The sequence below is a fragment of the Eumetopias jubatus genome, unplaced genomic scaffold (assembly GCF_037043125.1).
Source record: "Eumetopias jubatus isolate StellerSeaLion01/CBP00866 unplaced genomic scaffold, mEumJub1_p1.0 scaffold_3, whole genome shotgun sequence".
Taxonomy (NCBI): domain Eukaryota; kingdom Metazoa; phylum Chordata; class Mammalia; order Carnivora; family Otariidae; genus Eumetopias; species Eumetopias jubatus.
This window is the reverse complement of record NW_028274809.1, coordinates 83,292,290-83,312,303: the sequence shown is the minus strand read 5'-3', so window position 1 is coordinate 83,312,303 and position 20,014 is coordinate 83,292,290. Positions and strand designations below refer to the sequence as shown.

At 36.7% G+C, this 20,014-nt stretch overlaps 1 protein-coding gene across 1 annotated transcript; it reads right to left on the bottom strand.

Moving 5' to 3' along the window:
• Window positions 1-970: 970 nt before the first annotated feature.
• Window positions 971-17,957, bottom strand: LOC114224579 (calmodulin-like). The gene is made up of 4 exons (XM_088021962.1): window positions 17,894-17,957; window positions 13,435-13,517; window positions 10,849-10,889; window positions 971-1,628 (listed from the first exon to the last, which is right to left on the bottom strand). The coding sequence occupies exons 1-4, from the start codon at window positions 17,955-17,957 to the stop codon at window positions 971-973; spliced, it is 846 nt and encodes a 281-aa protein (XP_087878088.1).
• Window positions 17,958-20,014: the final 2,057 nt, after the last annotated feature.

The window sequence follows — 20,014 nt, the reverse complement described above, 5'->3', positions numbered from 1 at the left end:
AAAGTGTAATTTCTTGATCAGCAATGTTGATGCTTGTGCTGAAGTCCACAGCCACAACCTACTCAAAAACAGAGAGTCCCAAGATACTCCCTTGGTAAAGGTTTCTTTAAAAAAAAATGGGAGCACCTGGGTGGCTCAGTTGGTTAAGCGACTGCCTTCGGCTCAGGTCATGATCCTGGAGTCCCTGGATCAAGTCCTGCATCAGGCTCCCTGCTCAGCAGGGAGTCTGCTTCTCCCTCTGACCCTCCCCCCCTCATGTTCTCTCTCTCTCTCATTCTCTCTCTCTCTCAAATAAATAAATAAAAATCTTTAAAAAAAATTGTGTGAATGGTGACAGCCTGACACCCATTTTGCTCTAGGACAACACGGGACAACGCTAAACCAACACACACGGCATGCCACTGGGGTGAGTGTCATGGTCCCCATGGGTGGGAGTGCCCAGAAGTATGACAGGGCTGTCCTGCTAAGTGGGGCTACTTTTAGACAGTTTATCCTTCACCCACTTTTCTGCACAGCATCCTGAGGCAAACCAATTTTAAATGTTTTGTTTTCAGTAAACCAGCTATGACAATTTATACTAACAAATTGAACTAGAACCCATCTGAAGAAGTTTTAAATTTGTTTTTTTCATTTTTCATTTTTAATACAAATGCCTGACTGTGCTCAATTGTCAAGCTGCATGCATGAAAAACTGGCCAGCCCAAACAGTGTATTAATCATGAGCAAATGGAACTGCAAGGAGTCCCTTAGGTGCTTCCTTATCCTTAAGGTAATACAAGTATTTATATCGTAAAACTGATGTGTAGCTTGATCTTTAGGGGAAAGGACCACCAACCAATACATGCAGATTTTGTGTGTGTGGACAGAAGGTACTTTTGACATTCAGTTTTGCTATATAGAAACAGAATGAGTAAATGAACTTTTTTTTTTTTTTTTGCAAGAGGTAAGTAAAAGATTCAATTTGATTCTTCTAGAAGGGGGGAATGTAGTTTAAAGTAGAACATTTTGCAGTCATCATCTGTACAAATTCTTCATAGTTGACTTGTCCATCTCCATCAATATCTGCTTCTGTGATGACTTCATCTACTTCTTCATCTGTTAGTTTTTCTCCTAAGTTGGTCATGATGTGGCGTAGCTCCGCCACACTGATATAACCTTTGCCATCCTTGTCAAAGACTCGGAATGCCTCACGAATTTCTTCTTCGCTGTCTGTATCTTTCATTTTTCTAGCCATCATAGTCAAAAATTCTGGGAAGTCTACGGTGCCATTTCCGTCAACATCCACCTCATTGATCATGGCCTGCAATTCGGCTTCTGCTGGGTTCTGTCCCAGTGACCTCATGACAGTTCCAAATTCCTTTGTTGTGATGGTGCCATCGCCATCTTCGTCAAATAGGGAGAAAGCTTCCTTGAACTCAGCCATCTGCTCTTCGGTCAGCTGAGCAGTCCTGGTGTGAGCGAAGGGAAGAGCAGAGGGAGCGAGTGTGGCTGCACCAGCGCAGGGGGTGTGAGGGCAGCAGCCGTGGCTGCTAAGGCGCAATGTGCGCTCAGCACTGTGTGCCCGTCGCTGCCCGACTGCGAGTAACGGCACCGCGCCCGCGAGGCTCCCAACACCACTGCCCAGAATGCTTAATTTTTAAGGTGGAAATGCTACTCAAATTGATCTCCAGACTCAATATAAACACTACCAAAATCCCAAATTTCTTCATAGAAATTGACAAGATGGAAGTCTTATGGAAAATCGTGCGAGGCAGAAGAGCCAACATCTTAAAAAAGAACAAAGTTGGACGTTTCACACTTCTCGATTTTAAAAATTTGGTATGAAGTTATGTAATAAAAACAACATGGTAGTGACATAGGGTAGACATATAGATCAATGTAAGAGAATCAAGAGCCAGAAATAAACCTTCACATTTATGGTAAATTGATTTTGACAAGTGTGCTGAGACAATTTAATGGGGAAAGAAAAGTGTTTTCAAAAACCATGTTGGGAAAATTGGAATTCCACATGTGAAAAAATAAAGTTGAAATCCTTACAACATACAGAGCAATTAACTCAAAATGGAATGTAGATTTAAATTTGAGACTTAAAACTATAAAAGGGAAGAGAAACAAAAACAAAATTAAACTATTGGGACTACACCAAAATTAAAAGCTTTTACACAGCAAAGGGAACCATCAACAACACAAAAAGGCAACCTACTGACTGGAAGAAGATATTTGCAAATAATATATCTGATAAAGGATTAATATCCAAAGTATATAAAGAACTTACTCAATTTAATATAAAAAAACCCAACAACCAAACAACTTATGTGTGGAATTTAAGGAGCAAAACAAAGAAAAAAAAAAAAAAGAAACAAACAAAAAAACAGACTCTCAAATATAGAGAACAAACTGGTGGTTGCCAGAGGACACATGGTGGGGGAATGGGTGAAATAGCAAAGGGGACTAAAATAAAATTAAAATAAAATGAAATAAAATGAAAAGACAACCCATATAATGGAAGAAAAGTTTTGTGAATTATGTAGCTGATGAGACCTGTGGCTGGAATATATAAAGAACTCTTATAAATAAATAATAAAAAGATAAATAGCCCATTTTTAAAAAAATGGGACAAAGATGTGAATCTATATTTATCTAAAAAAGATCTACAAATGACTAAAAAGTACACTAGAGATGTTTTACAAGATTAGCTCTAGAGAAATGTAAATCAACACCACAATGAGATACCATTTCACAGCCACTAGCTTGGTTATAATAAAAATACTCAGATGTGACTATAAAGCAGGGCAGCTGCTTTGGAAAACAGTTTGACAGTTGCTCAAAATGTTAAAAATAGAGTTCACCATTGGGTGATAACAATATTTTAAAGTTTACTGAGTTGATGTTTGCATAACTCTACAAATACACTGGACTCCAGTGAATTGTACACCTTAGATGCATGATTTGTATCTATGTGAGTTATATATTAATAATGCCTTTACATAAAAACAAAACAAAAACCTATACAGTGTCTGTAGCAGCTTCATTTGTAGTCACTAAACACTGAAACAACCCAAGTATCCCTGAACTAGGAAATGTATAAACAAACAAAAATAAACAAAAGAAAAAGAAAAAGAAACTACTGATACGTGCAATCCTATGGATGAATCTCAGATGTACTATCCTACATGATAGAAGCGTCTCAAGAGTCAATATACTGTATGATTCCATTAATATGACATTTTGGAAAAGGCAAAACTATAGTGATGGAGCATAGATTAGTGACTACATGGGTAATAAATCCTGGGAGGTTTGACTGCAAAAGGATACCCTGAGGGGCTTTTGGGGGTGATGGAACTCCTCTGTGTAGTGATTTTGCAGGTGATTACATGATTCTACACAAGTCAAAAATTTTAGACTCCCAAAAGTGTTTATTTCATTTTCAATAAATCTAATAATGATGCAATTTGAACAAACAAACATGGCAAATTTTCCCTGTGCTTTATTTGTGCCAGGCAAGCATTCTTTTAGGTCTTTAATGTTGCTAGTCCTAGCAATGATGGCACGGAGTTAGACACTATTATTTTCACATTCATGTAACAAATGGGAAACTAAAGGTTTGGGAGCTTGAGAAACTTAATCAAAGCCACAAAACTAATACCTTGGAGCAGGGGATTTGAACCCAAAAATGTGATACTAGGTCTTAGTCCATTTGTACTGTTATAACCAAATACCAGAGACCAAGGGGCTTGTAAACAACTGACATTAATTTCTCACTATTCTGGGGACTGGGAAGTCCAAGATCAAGGTCCCTTTGGACTCAGTGTCTGGTAAGACCAGCTTCCTCAATGATAGCCATCTTTTTGCTGTCATCTCACCTGGCTGAACAGACAAGGGACCGTTCTTTGGACCACTTTTCTAAGGGCCTAATTCCATTCATGAGGATTCCACCCTCATGACCTAATTAATCACCCCCCAAAGGCTCCACCTCCAAACACCATCACATTGGAGGTTAGGATTTCAGCATATTTATTTTGGAGGGACATAGACATACACATCATAGCACACTGGGAACCAGATCTTAATCTTTGTACATAACGCTTTTCCATACACTGTGTTTTTTCATATGTTCAGAAAAAAAAAAAAAAATGCCTATAAAGGAAGTGGGTTAGGATAATCACTGGTCCATGCTTGGGAACTACAAAATCAACAAAATTTGTACTTTAAAATTTTTTTTTACTTTAACTTTTTATTGAAGTTCAACATGTTTCAGAAAAATGAACAATTCATAAGTATATAGCTCAACGGATTTTCAACAGCCCCCAAACACTTGCATAACCAGCATTCAGATCAAAAAACAGAACATTCAAGGTCGCTTTACTCCACCTGCCCCTAGAAGTCCCTCATGCCCCTTCTGGCTACTACCCTTCCATAAATCCTGACTTCTAAGATCATAGATTAGCTCTACCTGTTCTTGAACTTCATATAAATGGAATTATACAGTGTGTGCCCATTTGTGCTGGCTTCTTTTGCTTGACATAATGTTGTTGTGTATATCAGTCATTCTTATTGTTATGTAGTCTTCCATTATGTGACTATAACATACTTTATCATTTTGTTGATGGGCATTTGGGTGGTTTCCAAGTTTGGGGCTGTTGTGAACAGTCTTGTCATAAGAATTTGTGCACTTGCCCTTGGATGAACATATGAATGCACTTACGTTGGTATGTTCCTGGGAGTGGAACTGCTGAATCATAAAATCTTTAGTTTTTTTTACATAAAATTTATAGTTTGACAAGTTATTTGAAGACCCCTGAAAAGGATCAAGGGACCTGTGTCTGAATGCATCTCTGTCCAACAAGCTGACACAAATATTCAGTGAAGAATAAACATTTGTTGATGTGGTGCTAAGGTCATAAGTAAGTTCTACCTCTTTCTGATCTTGTATCATGGTATGAATTTTGGGTACAGATTCTAGCTCATGTGTTGGGATACACTCTACGTTGTTTGTGAATATTTTTAAGGTTACCTCCCTAAACCCTCCAGAATTTTTTTCCTAATTCAGAATTATTTCTCATAATCTATATAGTCAAAAGTTTTCCAAAATAATTAAACTAGCACATATACTAGCTTTTTATTCCAGATGTTTTGACAAATGCAAATCACTACAGTTGTATTAATTACACAGTTATCTTTAATTATTAAATAATACAAATCACTGTATCAAACTATATCCTCATGTTGGCTCAAGGGTAGTGAAATTTAAATTTCTGAAACTAAACTTGATGTCTTCAATCATTCAGAATAAAATGTATCTGCTTCCTTCTTTTCGGCCAAATTGATTAGTATTTATTTTAACTGTTTATTTATCTGAACTCCCTGATTCCAGGATAATTTAGCCTTTAAGCTGAGTAGACATTTATTATATTTTAATCTGACAAAAGAAGTCAGAACATTTCAGCATCTTAACCAAAGGTGGGGAGAGAACAATTAAAAAGAAAAATTCAGAATTGATTTTCACAAGAGAAGTTTCCAATCTGTGTTATTTACCATCCCACATTTTTAGTCTAATCTAATCCTGATAAAAAGCTATATCAATTTCACATTTTTAGGGATGAACTATATCAAAATCAAACACATGTTCATGGGAAAGTCTAATGTTTGTTTTCTTCCTTCAGATAAAGTCATTCAGATTTTGTCAGTAATCTCTTTTTCATCTTTGGGTTTACATTCCATCTTTAATTGATTTCAACAAGCTTCTTTATGTGCCAATCAATAACAGGACATTGACATGTAGAAGTGAAGTTCAGTAACTACCGGCCTTTTTTGAATATGAAGGATGATGCTTTTTTTAGGGGATAATGAAAACATTATCAGTGAATAATTTTGTATTTCTCATCACTTTATGGCATATAATATTATAGTATTATATTCAAATGATTTATCAACAACAAAAATGCTCTAAAATATATTCTTGAATAATTATTATTTATTTAATGCTAATTAGTTGAGCAGTCAATGCGCCCTCTTCAATCATCTGTCATACTACAGATCTTTTAAAATTAACGCTCACTTTCCAATGTTCTAGTAATTTAACCATTGAACCAACCCATACATTCTATTATTTGCCAAAACAACTTACCTCCTACTATCCAATGAGAGAAGAGTGTGCTTCATTTATAAAACTTACCACTGAATTTCATTGATCATAATTATGTTGTAACTACAAAATCCAACATTATTTTTAATTTTTCCACATTTATTCGTGACCATTTGCAATTTCTTAAGCAATATAACAATGAAATAAAACATTGATCCTATGGGAAATCAATCTTTAAATTTCTTTTAACATATACACCTAGTTCATTAAAATAAGATATTTGGACTATCAAATTTGAGGGCATCTTTATGACAACATAATATAATTGTCTCTTTTATGTTTACTAAAACTATGTGGTATCCATTCACAGAACTTAGTACATTCTTTTTTCTTGTTCCTTAACTGATCTAAACTTTATTATCACCTCATTTTATCTTGTGTTTACTCCATAAGCTACCCGTACAGTGAAAACAATAGGCATACACATGGGAGAGGAAACAAATCTCCAAACACCTGTACGTCTGTGGCAAAAACGGAGCTGTAGTTAAGAATGTTTCTCTTCTAATGACCAGCTCCTGTACAGTGTCCCTGCTGTTGCAGCTTGCTGATGGACATCATTTACATTCTATTACTCATTAGGATTTCCCTTTGGAATAATTCACATTAGGGTTACTGAAAGACCCTCCTGTCCATATTCTCCTAGAGCTCTGTGGTTAGAGCATATCATGAATCTCTCTATTAATTACTCCCTTTACAATTTAAGCTGGAAATTTTTGAAACTTGAGAGTGTTTTATTCCACAAACCACAATTGTCATTAAGTAGAACAAATAGGAACCAGAAAAATAAGTGTTGAGATTTTCTTGAATATGTCTAAGAGTCTGGTTCTTAATATACTTGCCAGTTTCTTTTAACTTTCTGGACCCTAATAACTTGAATTTCATATATCAGGGAGAATATTGCAGCATGAAGAAATGTTGAATGTGGTAAGGTCATTGAAGAGCTGGTGCCTCTTTTGTGAAAGAATATTGTATTCTTTATGATCACCCTGATTATTAATAAGTGGCCCATGTGGTTATTCTGTAGTATATAAAAAGTCAGAATTCTGTTCCATAATTCCCACTTCTTTAATTGTTGGAGAGAAATGTACTATAAGCTCAAGTTTCGACTCCTCAAGTTTGGGAACTATTATATATTATTTTTAGTTTGAGTTACAGTTCATATTACCTTACACAATATTCTTTAAGGATATAAGAGATTTGAAGGATGGCTGGAATGTCTTCCTCAAAACTCTGAAACTTTCTCTTTTTCTCTCTCTCTGAAACCAAATCCTTTATCACATTTTCCCAAATTAATTAAAAAGTTAAAAATTAAATCTTACTTTTGTCCCCCACATTAATCCTAAGTAGATCGGTTATTTTGCCCATATTAATGGGAGCATAGCACTGGTGAGATTTAATTTCAAACTTTTGTAATTATAGCTAAAATTAAATTTTACCATGGATGAATTGTCCACGTCCTAGATGAGAGCAGACTAGGAGGATTAGCAATTGGACCTCCAGGATGACTTATGTTATCTTCGATAATTAATTAAAATCAATGTGTAGAGGCCTATATGTGGAAATTTAAGGAGTTTCCAAAGCAGGAATTTTTCAAATTCTCTTACAAGTTTGGTGTAAGGCGTGCAGGAGTTCAACATGTTTCAGAAAAATGAACAGCACTTTGAGAAAACTCCAGAAGATCTAAAGTAGTGCAGTGAACCTAGACTACCTTACTCTGGTTACTGAATTAAGCAGGTTTAGCAGGAATACTGCAGAAGTTTCAAAAAGTTGAGAAACATGAGTTTTGTTTCTCTAATGGCTAAATAGCTGAAAAGCCACAATAGGGACTGAAGAGACTGGATAATTTATCTTTTCTTTAAAAAAAAAGATTTTATTTATTTGTCAGAGAGAGAGAGAGAGAGAGTGTGTACGGGCAAGGGGGAGGGGCAAAGGGAGAGGGAGAAGCAGACTACCTGCTGAGCAAGGAGCCCTTTGTCAGACTCCATCCCCGGACCCTGGGATCATGACCTGAGCCACCCAGGCGTCCCTGGAAATTTATCCTGAAAGTTGAGTCTGTATGGAGAATTATAGGAAAATGGGGGATGAAATCTGTTAACTCTGAAGAATCTCTTTAAGTGGAAGCAAACACAATAACAAAATTTCTGGTTAAATCTTCAAATGTAAATGGAGAAAGGTGTAAATGTAGTGACCATGTAGACACTATACAACAAAATATTATCTAAAAAGCATTGTCCAAAGAAAGTGTTTGAAACATTGGAGGAGAGAGGCCTTATAAATGTCCAAGGTAGTAATCATAGTAATCAGAGCAAACAAGCATTAACAAATTCAGTGACTGAACAACTAAGGGGTTCTCCTGGATGTTTAGCTATTTTATAAATGCCACACCAAAGCAGTGTGTCACTCCATTAAAATGTCCAGCTGGGCATCTGTTTCCCTGGCCCTGGCAGCCCTAAGTTTCCAAGTGCAAGGTTGTACTTAGAATGACGGCTTCCCCTTCTTACAGACAGTGCTGATGTGTTCCTGCATGTGTCTCCCGAGCAGTGACAGTAACTGTAATGTGGGTGGATGTATTCTGAAGACTTCCATCCTGACATCTGTCCGGCCTTGCTGTGCACACCCATCCTGACTGCAACTTAAGAAAGAACATTTTCACACTGCTACTGAGGAATTTGCTAGAGTTGGTTGTTTATTTTTTCATAAATTAATTACGCTATGAATGGCAAAAAGTGTAAGACTTACACCTTGCCTATAATCTCATAGAAACTGTGTTTGTGTTGAGAGGGAATAGGGTAGATCTTTATTTTGCTTATTCTATTCTAACATGCTTTTACTGTAGATTTGGTTGATTTTGTTTTCCTTCAACTCTTCCTTTAATATTTTCTTATAATATCTGGTTCTGGTCATTTGAGTTTTCAGAGCGGGCTGAGTCACCCTCTACTACCAGCCAGGGAAGCCTTAGATTTAACTTGAAAAATAGTTAAAATATACGCCCACTTCTAAGCCTGGTGATTTGTTACTATGACTGAATTAGGAAGCATGTCTTATCCTCTTTGCCTGATTTTGTGCTCACGCAGGCCATGCTCTGCTTTTTCTCTCAGCTCTATCTATCACTAGTGACAGGTGTAGCCTCAGTGTCCAAAGAAGTCTTCTTAGTGCACTCCAAGACCCTGCACTTTCCCCCTCTACACTCATAGCATTTCACACCCGGCTTCTTCAACTGAAAACTATCTTGAATTGCCCTGCGGCCTCTCCTGTGGTCTTGAATTAATATCTAATGTTGGTATTTTACTAAGCTTTCCATGTACGTTCATTGCATCTCTACAACTAGACTGTGACATACACAATATGCATTTCTGTATCTTGCCCATCTTTCCCCCATCCTACTCCCAGATGAACTATGACAGGGTCTTGAATGTAACAGTTGCTCAGTACATTCTTGTTAATTCACATTTTAGTTGCCAATTCTGAGTAGAAAAGATCAAATCTAATTCCTCATCTATAATAGCTTAGATGTTTTTAATAATCTGATCAGAGTTAGCAGATATATGGCCAAGGAGAATTGAGGGAATGAAAGTTGGAAAAATACTCTGTTGGGGAGTACTAACTGAGTTGGTGTCTGCTGCAATTTTGTCTAAGTGGAGGATGATCATCTGAGTGATGTCATTCTGGGAAAATAGTTCATTCATTTTGTCCTAGAATGTAGTAATAATATAATAGCTTTCATAACATTTTTTTAAATGAGAAGCAACATGTTAAAAGCAAAATACACAATGAAGAGCATATAGCCTTCCATAATTATCATCATCTACGATATGATCTAAATCATCAATGCTACCACTATTAGGCCACTAATAATTGACATTTCATAGTCACAAATTTCCCTTGACAGAACAGCATGTCAGACATCTGTTACCACTGCACTCCATTGCTTCTGCATATTTATATTAACCTCCTTGTTGACCTAATATCTGTCTTCTGCTTCCAGATACAACAGAAGGAGGTCCTCTGAGCTCCAATCTGATAGTTACAGGGACCACCACCATGGCAGGCAGCAGTCTATGTCCTGAGAACCCATGCCCATCAGCAAGTTGAATCCTGTGTTAGATTTTATGCTGCACAGCTAGATTTTCACTCAAAAGCCACTGAATACATTAGAAAGATTACTTTGCCCCTTCTGACTCCCGCAGAAGCAGTAAACTTGAATGCTACAAAAAGGCTATGAATTGCTGGCCCCTGAGCTTAACAGTTGGAAATAACAAATGACCAGCCTGGTTGTTAGGACAGTGTCCATCACTGGCAGTCCACAGGCTCTCACATTCTCTGTCTGCATAGTTTTACTTGGAGCACACATCTTCCCTTTCAGTCACGGAGAGCGTTGGCTGGCTCTAGGCTTGTCTTTCCCTGCACAAGGCCCTCAGTTACACTCACCAGTAAAATGAACATCCCCAAATGCTTCCGTCAGGTTTTCCTGTACCTCCAGAGGTTTCTAAGTGCTCTTATCTTGGGATTGATTCCAGTGTGAAGCTTTTGTCAGCAGAAAGGGAATATAACATCTAGATTTTAAAAAGTGACCTATGGGGTTTCCTTTAATTTTAGGTATCTGAATAAAATTCCTCAGTGGGACTATCATTTTTATGGTGTTCCTAATCATATGGCCACTCTCTTATGTTTGCCCAGAAATACATTTAATAACTGATACCTACCTGTTCTCTTTTATCTCTTCTTTTAACCTGTTGACCGTTTCCTGTATGCCAAAAAGAATTCACCATTTCTCAGGTTTTTCCTCACTTCTCAGTTATTCATATTGTGTCATAGCTGTAGACTAAGTTTATGTCTTTACACCTAACAATCTTCCTTCTATACATTTCCCAGGCTGCTTTATCCTTTACAAGAGTCAGATGTAGACATCAGTCCCCAAAGTGCCCCAGATAATGGAAAGCCAGAGGTCGAGAGGAGGGGGTGAAGCCTCCAGACAAAAATGTGTGATGAACAGATTTTCATGGTTTAATGCAGTTGTCTAGACTATGTATCCCTAAGACCTACCACAGCTTTGGGACTAGGTTAGGAATAGGATGAGACATAGAAACACTATAAACCTAAATAGAGACTAAAAATCTTTGGCAACCATAACTATACTCCTTCCACACCAAGAATTACACTCTCTTTAGAGAATAACTGGGAAAAGAAATGGATTCTTCTTTGTGGCAGGAAGGTGAGCGCAAGATGTAGGACATTTTTCTGAGTTAAACAAGGTGGGAATGATGGGGTTGGACTATTATCTAAAGGAGAGAATAAGCCTCCCTCGCTGAGATATCGCAAGGAGTTTTTCTAGTCATAGGAATTTGGGAGTGGGGGTAAAGTGTCCCATAAGAGAAAAATTTGCTAAATTTTATGTGCTCTTTGGAGGAAAAGACAAGTAAGACTCTAGTACTAAAAGAAGTGTTAACTAAAAAGCACGTTGATTAGTACAGTTTATGAAATAAGATATCACATGATATCTCTAGAGAGCCATGATTAATTGGTTTGGCTGGACTAGCCATAAATAATTACTACTCTTTCTGATATACTCCTACGTGATAGGAACAAGGGACTGTTAAAAACAACAAACATACATGTGCTATGAAAGCCTCACCACCACTTTAGGAGATGGGTGTTGCCCCACTCTAAAGAGGTGGAAAAGTAAATGTGGGGGTGTTAGGAAATACGTTTAAGGTCCCAGAGCTAGTAAGGGGGTAGAGCACCTATGCCTACCCTGTCATCAATATCTTCCATTGAGCTAACGTAGTCACATCTCATAGTGGTTTAAAGAAGTGTAAAGACTGCGGGGTTTTTGTTGTTTGGTTGGTTTTTTTGTTCTGTTTTGATTTTACTTTTTAACTAGGGAATAAAAATATTTTACATGATTTTGGGGGGATTAAAATCTTATCATGGAAACAATGTGCTTACTTTGGTGTTGGTATGGAATTGGATCTTTTATTTCCTCCATACAGTCTAGGAATTGTTAAGAGAAAGGAAGATATTTTCCCATGTACTGTGTTATTAGGTGCACTGTCTTTGGAGACCAATATAATTTCTTTATGTTTTCTCCAGAGAAGACAAAATGATGCAGGATTTTCAGTTTGAACCATCCATGCACAACAGAAACAACAGTCGTTTCCATCTGTATAAACTAGATGACAAACAACTAGAATTATTGGAAGCCAGGTACTTCCCAGGTTTAAATCACTGGAAAAGTAAGATTCTGTCATGTCTTGATAAAGCATGTCTTTAAAGATAACAAATGCAGTAGCCTCCAAAGAGAATTATGTCAGAAAGAGGAAGCTGGAAAAAGATAGAATCCAATACAAAGTCTGAAATCCTGAACCGTGAATGTATCTTGTGTCAGTGACAAATACATTAAAAGTCGAAGACGCCTTATTTTACTCGTTTACCCTCTGCGATTGTATATATGCATCTCAATTGTATGGGTTTAGTTGAAGTTTTATCCTTTTATTTTGCCCCAGTCTTCTTCTAGATGAACAAACAAATGGAGAATATATATGTTGCCCTACAGGGCAACCCTAAAGGGCCTGGGGGGTACACACAGCTTTCAGTGATAGATTTAAATGGCCGTGAATTTACGCTGACCTTACAATGTTCCTGTTTATCCTGAAGTGCACATACCATTTTCCCCCTTTGGTGCCTTGATTAATGACTCTTCACTTCTTTTCTGCAGTTTCTCTTTTCTTAACTTCCCTGTTGATAAGTATGTTTCAATTTGAAAGCAGGGTGTCACCACTGAGTTGAGGGTCACTTCCTGTTGGTCTTAGTTACTTGGAATTGCCAGCCCCCTGGGTTTAGCTTTTACAGTGCTACAAATATTTCATCTTGGTGATGTAGTCCCTGTGACGGGGCCACATTGTCTATTATTTTAGATTGAGTGGCCAGTGTTTCCTTTTTTGTATGACACTTGAGTAATATTGTATGACTGCTGACCCTCAAGAAAATGAGATGTGCCTCCCACAAGACAAGAACTGCGCACCAAAACTTCTAAATAATGTTTAAATAGAAGTCAGTGCACTAACTCTGGACTATAAATCTATGCATGCTTTCTAAGTTCCTAAACTGAATTTTCCTGACATGCCCCCTGTGCCAGTTCCACTTGTTCTGAGTCCTGAAAACTATACAATCTTTAAGTCCTCTGTCCTTGATAAGCATCCGGGGGCATGGACCTAATTTAATCACAGAGTTAACTCTACTCAAAAAACTGAAACTCAAAACAAGACTCTAGCCTGGCCAGATTTAAGTACTTGCTTGCAGCTGTTTTCCTCATGCATAGCAGAAGCACCACATCCCTCAGGTAAAACTTGAGGTTTCCAGTACTTTTCATAATCTGATAAAATGAAAATGAACTGCAAGGTCCTATTCCTTATATTATCAAATGCAGCTTTTGAAGTAACTTGAGAATAACAAAGATGGCTTGTCCTTGTCTATGGAATCAGTCTCCCTCTCTCTCTCTCTCTCTCTTTCCTCTTTCCCTTCCTCCCTTTCTCCCTCCCTCCCCTTTGTGGAACATGCAGTAAGAAAACAAATCTCAACTGTACAATTTGTAACATTTTTTCCCATGACGCAGTCTATCGTTATTTGGATGACTAAAAGCTTTAATTATTTACTTTTGGGAGTCCCTGAAACCCATGTCATCACAAATACTGAAGAATTTTCTGGGAAAGGTTTGAAACACTTCCAGTTAAACTCTTGACTTAATATCTCAAGAAAAAAATAATGTTTCTACCACATATTTTATTAAACCCTTTAGGTCCTTTTACAAGAGAGGAAATACCAATTAACGTATAATTTAGCAGAACAAAATATCATCCCATTTCAACCAGTACCCACTTCCTTGAAGTTTATTCAAGCATTAATAACCATTTAATGCAATTTAACTACACTGAGGTATCCATTACATTAATATAATATATCCATCAGGAAATTAGAGTTTTGTTTCCATGAATTTTGTATTACAAGACGATCTTTATAATTTTATTCTGCATCTCATGATGCTTAATTTCAGCTCTTTAGTCCCTGTTACAGTGTGAGATGATCAAAATGTTCCCAATGCTAAAAGATTACAATTACTTGATTTACTTATCCAGGAATCACAAATCATTTTTATATATACATATACATATTGTTAATATATTTGAGGATTTAAACCACTAGATGTGTCAGGACCATCAAACCTCCTTAGGAATATAACAGTGTGACTAGGTTTTTGAGAACTGATTATTCACAATGATCTGTTCAAAGCATACATACTGGGATGATGTCCATAAAGTAGTATCTTCATGGTCTGGAGACCTATACAGTGTTTTCAAGGATAAGTTATATTACCCATGTGGACAGTTATATCAACAGATGCGTTCTTGAATGCTTTAGTTCAAGAAGTACTAATCATGGAACTTTAGTTATGTTTCAATATGTAAAGAAAAATGAAATCACATGATAGTGTATATTGGAATATTAGATATTTATGGGACCTGATAAGCTTTCCATTGAACAGCCTTTATCTTATAGTAAATGCTCAGAAAGCTAAAAACCTTGATTAAAGGAATTTGGTTATTTTGTTTTAGGATCAGAGCAAGGTTCTCAGTGTCCAAGTTAAAGCACTTCCTACAACCTAATGAGCTTTCATCTAGATAAGAAATAAAAAATGTGCAAACGGCAACAGAAGACCCAGGCCCACAGTTTGAAGTATCTTTGCTTCCATGTTAGGAGAATTGAAGGGATATTCCATCAGAATTCTGGAACCCTTTGTGACCTCCCTCCATATCACAACAGCGGGGAGACAAAACACACTGTCAAGGGATTGTCTTATCTCAATGCAAAGAGGGTCGTGAATTCTTGGGGATCATATTTGTCTTTTCTTGTCTTCTCTCTTTTTTTTAAGATTTTATTTAAGGCATTTGGGTGGCTCAGTTGGTTAAACATCTGCCTTGGGCTCAGGTCATGATCTTGCTTCTCCCTCTCCTGCTCCCCCTGCTTGTACTCTCTCACTCTCAAATAATTAAATAAAATCTTATTTAAAATATAAATAAATAAATAAATAAATATTTTATTTATTTAATATTTATTTATTTATTTGAGAGAGAGAGATAGCAAGAGAGAGCACAAGCTGGGAGGAGAGGGAGAAGCAGGGAGGAGAGGGAGAAGCAGGCTCCCCATTGAGCAGGGAATCCCATGTGGGGCTCGATCCCAGGACCCTGAGATCATGACCCCAGCCGAAGGTAGCCACTTAACCGACTGAGCCACCCAGGCACCGCTCATATTTGTTTTTTCAAGTAAAATCTGAAACCTTACCTGACGATTTGCATTCTTTTTGCCTAATTATTATAATCTACTATTTACCTTTTTTTATGATTATATAACATTAGCTTAAATGGTGTCTGAAAAGAGAAGATTTTTGAAAGCAATAGCGTGAACGGAAAAATCAAAGATCAGGAAGTTCTTAAAATCCTACTAAAGGAATTTCAGAGGTCATAATTTGGTTAATTCAAGAAAAAGTTCATTCTACTGAAGAGGCTTACAAATGTGTTTATGTGGAGAAAGTGAATATAAAGCCAAGCAAATAGTCTGTGAATTGCAGCAAAGTAGACCAAACATATGGACAAATATGATCTCTTATCTCCTCCTAAGTTGAGCAATTATGTAAGAAATGGTATAATTTCCTAAATTTTCCCATCTACATTTTCTACTTGATTCAGGTCAGGAGGTTACGCATAAACACTGTTCTGAATGCTAAATGCTAGAAGGCAAATAAGTATAAAAAAAAAATGCATTTCCTTGAGCTTTTTAGCTAAGTCCATATGAGTAAGTGTTCTGTGTCCTAAGCTAGCTTTTCCTACTCCATCTTTGTTATCTATATGCCTTGTAATGAAATAAAGTAAGATCACAAACATATGTTGTTTGGCTCTATTCATCTTACTGATCTGACAGTTAGGATGAGGTCCTTAAGGAATAAGGCCTCAGTGAGAATAGATCAATAACTTCAAATTCAGTGAGTAGGACTTTCTTACCAGATGACAAGTAGGAAGGACAAAAGAGAGTGAAGAAAGGCAGCCAAGTATTTGCTTCAGCAGAGAAATGGATCCTGCAAAGGACTTCTGGTAGAAGGTGAGTTCAGTCTCGTTTTGCCATGCTTTCCCCACTGCTTCACAGCTTTCTTTTCTTTTTCTTTTTTTCCTATCCCCTTATCTATCTTCAGATAAACAGAATTTCTTTTTTTTAATTTAAATTCAATTAGCCAACATATAGTACACCGTTAGTTTTTGATGTATGTTCAATGATTCATTAGTCGTGTATAACTCCCAGTGCTCATCACATCACATGCCCTCCTTAATGCCCATCGCCTGGTAAGCCCTTCCCACCCCCCCATCTCCCTTTACACAACCCTCAGTTTGTTTCCCAGAGTTATGAGTCTATCATGGTTTGGTTCCCACTCTCTTTTCTTCCCATTGGTTTTTCCTCCCTTCCCCTATGATCCTCTGTGCTCTTTCTTATATTGCACATATGAGTGAAAAAAATACGATAATTGTCTTTCTCTGATTGACTTATTTCACTTAGCATAATATCTTCCTGTTCCATCCATGTTGATGTAAATGGTAGGTATTCATCCTTTCAGATGGCTGAGTAATATTCTATTGTATATATGAACCACATCTTCTTTATCCATTCGTCTATTGAAGAGCATCTCGGCCCCTTTCACAGTTTGGTTATTGTGGACATTGCTGCTATGAACATTGGGGTGCATATGCCCCTTCTTTTCACTACAACTGTATCTTTGGGGTAAATACCCAATAGTGCAATTGTAGGGTAGTTCTATTTTTAACTTCTTGAGGAACCTCCATACTGTTTTCCAGAGAGGCTGTACCAGCTTGCATTCCCACCAACAGTGTAAGAGGGTTCCCCTTTCTCCACATCCTCGCCAACATTTGTTGTTTCCTGTCTTGTTAATTTTAGCCATTCTAACTGAATTAAACAGAATTTCTTCCCTCATTTTTCTTTTTAGTCTGTGTCTATTAAACCTGTAAGCAAGCTTTCATATTCATTTAGTAAACATTCATTAGGCGCCTACTGTGTGCCAAGCCTTGCGGTATATGTTTATCTGTTGGTGCTTTAACCTCTTATTCATCTCCCCACCTGTCTCCTGGCTTCCCTCCGTTCTGGGGATGTGCTAGAATGCTGATGTTAGATCTGTACTATCCAAACTTCTTGTCCAGGATTCCAGGCACTGAGGTAGTATTCCTGACCCAGAACACCCAACTCCAGATTGATTCCTCCATTTTATCAATTCCCAGTGGTACAGAAGAAATTAATCTTAGTGAAGACTAAAAAAAGAAAATTGTTGGGCACCTGGGTGGCTCAGTTGGTTAAGCGACTGGCTTCGGCTCAGGTCATGATCCTGGAGTCCCAGGATCAAGTCCCGCATCGGGCTCCCTGCTCGGTGGGGAGGCTGCTTCTCCCTCTGACCCTCTTCCCTCTCATGTGCTCTCTCTCTCTCTCACTCTCTCTCTCAAATAAATAAAATCTTTAAAAAAATAAAAAAAGAAAATTGTTATGTATTCATTCAAAATAAAGTCTGAATGGCATAAAAACTCCTTACCAAGGATATCATCTTTAAAAATAAAAAATCATTTGTCTCAAATCATTTATAGTTGAACCTTTAATTGGTTAATTATCACAAAGTTTTCAAAGAATCTCCCATCCACTTACCTGTAAAAACCTGGCATCCTTTTCTTACTTCTGATTCCATCTCCTCTGCTAACGTTAAGGCCATACCTGACTTACTAAGACAGCCATTTTGACTGGCTATACACAAAATTGACAAATTGATTTTTAACCTATCTGATTATCTCACATTGGAATGATGTGGTCTTAAATTTGACAGGAGGTAATGAAAACAGATATCAAAATTATTTCTCATCGAGAAAACAAAGATCAATGAGGAAAACAAAACATAAAAATGGAAATATTGGTCATATTGATGGAAAAAATAGTCTTGTGAGAGGAAATTGTCAAGAATGTAATAAACAGCCTGTGTGACTGCCTATATGCTAGCAATCCTCATGTTGAAGAAATTAAATATTCTTTTTCAATGCTACATTTTTATTGCATTTCTTAAGACAAGTTTATTGGAACCCACTGATATGTATTTAATATCTCTTATTTCAACGTCTCAGAATGTTAACAATTCTGAATTCAACATTTGTATTCACCAAGCAAAATGTTAATAATTTTTTTATCCACCAATAGGATGAACAGACAGAAAGATAATAATAGACCAACTCTTGAATCTCTATTTGCCCAAATCAGTGGGAAATTGGTTGACTGACCAATAGTTTTATGGATGATGAAATTGTCTGTAACAAATATAAAATGAAGAAATTACCCCTGAAATGTTTACCTTTTTAAAATAGAAAATGCATGCAATTTCAGTATCAAGAAGCAGCAATACTTAGAGATTTCATATTTAATTTCACTTGGCCTGTTTAGATTTAAAAGTTAATTTCCAACTAAAGTTAATGTTGAGACTCCATGTCTCATGACCTAAAACATAAGTGTTGTAATTGAAATTGTGTTAATTTCAGTTTGTCCAAATTAAACAAAACAAATTATACTGTGAAAAAAAATAACATTGGTACTATATCCCTTTATGCATGAATTTTTATCCTAATAAATACTGACTTCTGTAATCATTACCCCAACTCTTATGTCATTTCTACAATACGACTTTTATTCTCTGAATGTTTACAATGCACCCAGAACTGTGGAAGTTACTGTCAACAACTTAGTTGAATACATATGAAATATTTATTAAGATCTCCAAAATCACTGGTCAAAGATGAAGTTCCAAAGAAGTAAAATAGCTTACCTTAGGCAGCTAATGTTTTAAAATGCAGATTCTTAACAAACCAAATCCAGATTTAACTGATTCTACAGTTGTCTACAGTTTGTCTATTGTCCATCAGATCACATAAACTTGGACAATTTATGGCTCTGGAAAGTTAGGTTCTGTCTTTATTCTAATTCTAAAATGTTTTTTTTTTAATTCAATGTAAATCATGACTGCATAGAAAAAACAGTAACTCTAATGAGATTGTATGAAACTGTAAATGTGTAACATTGTATGTAGAACAGATTTTCTATCACTTGAAACAATTTCAAATATAAGTGGGATTTATGCTTTCATTAGTTTATGAAAATAGATAAGTGAAAAGAGGTTCATAGTTTTTGTATAAAATTGTTTAGAAAATGAGTCAGTGCTTACTTTCTAATCATGTTTATTATTAATAAAGAATTTAGGTGAGGAAATGTAAAGAAATTGTCACAACTCACAATTGCCAGGCATAGAACACTTTCATATTCCATTTTAACTTGAAAATGATCGATAGCAAAAGCAATTGCCCTCATAATTTGATTATAACAAGCATATTAAGTTGAAAAGTAATCTCATAAATGCAGAAATACGGTCTGTTCATACTCTTCCTCCTCTTTTTTTTAAATTTTTTTCTCTCTCTATTCTTTCATTGAGTGAGTAGATATTTGTTCTACTCACTTAGGCAACTTCTATTTATTACCCTTACTACTTAGACACCTCACTAGTTTTTGTTGTTGTTGTTGTTGTTTTGAGAGAGAGACGGGGAGAGAGCGCTCCAGAGTCGGGGTTGGGGGAAAGGGAGAGAGAGAATCTTAAGCAGACTCCATGCCCAACACAGATCCCTATTCAGGGCTTGATCTCACCATCTTGAGATCAGCACCTGAGCCAAAATCAAGAGCTGAATGCTAACTGACTGAGCCACCAGGCGCCACTGACACCTCACCAGCTTTTGAGTG

Coding starts and splice junctions, on each gene's coding strand:
- LOC114224579 (XM_088021962.1), bottom strand. CDS start 17,957: ATGGCCTTAACGTTAGCAGAGGAGATGGAATCAGAAGTAAGAAAAGGA. Junction 13,518..17,893: donor AGGATGCCAGGTTTTTACAG/GTAAGTGGATGG, acceptor TCATTTTATCAG/ATTATGAAAAGTACTGGAAA. Junction 1,629..10,848: donor GAAGAGATAAAAGAGAACAG/GTAGGTATCAGT, acceptor TTAAAAATTAAG/CATTCTGGGCAGTGGTGTTG.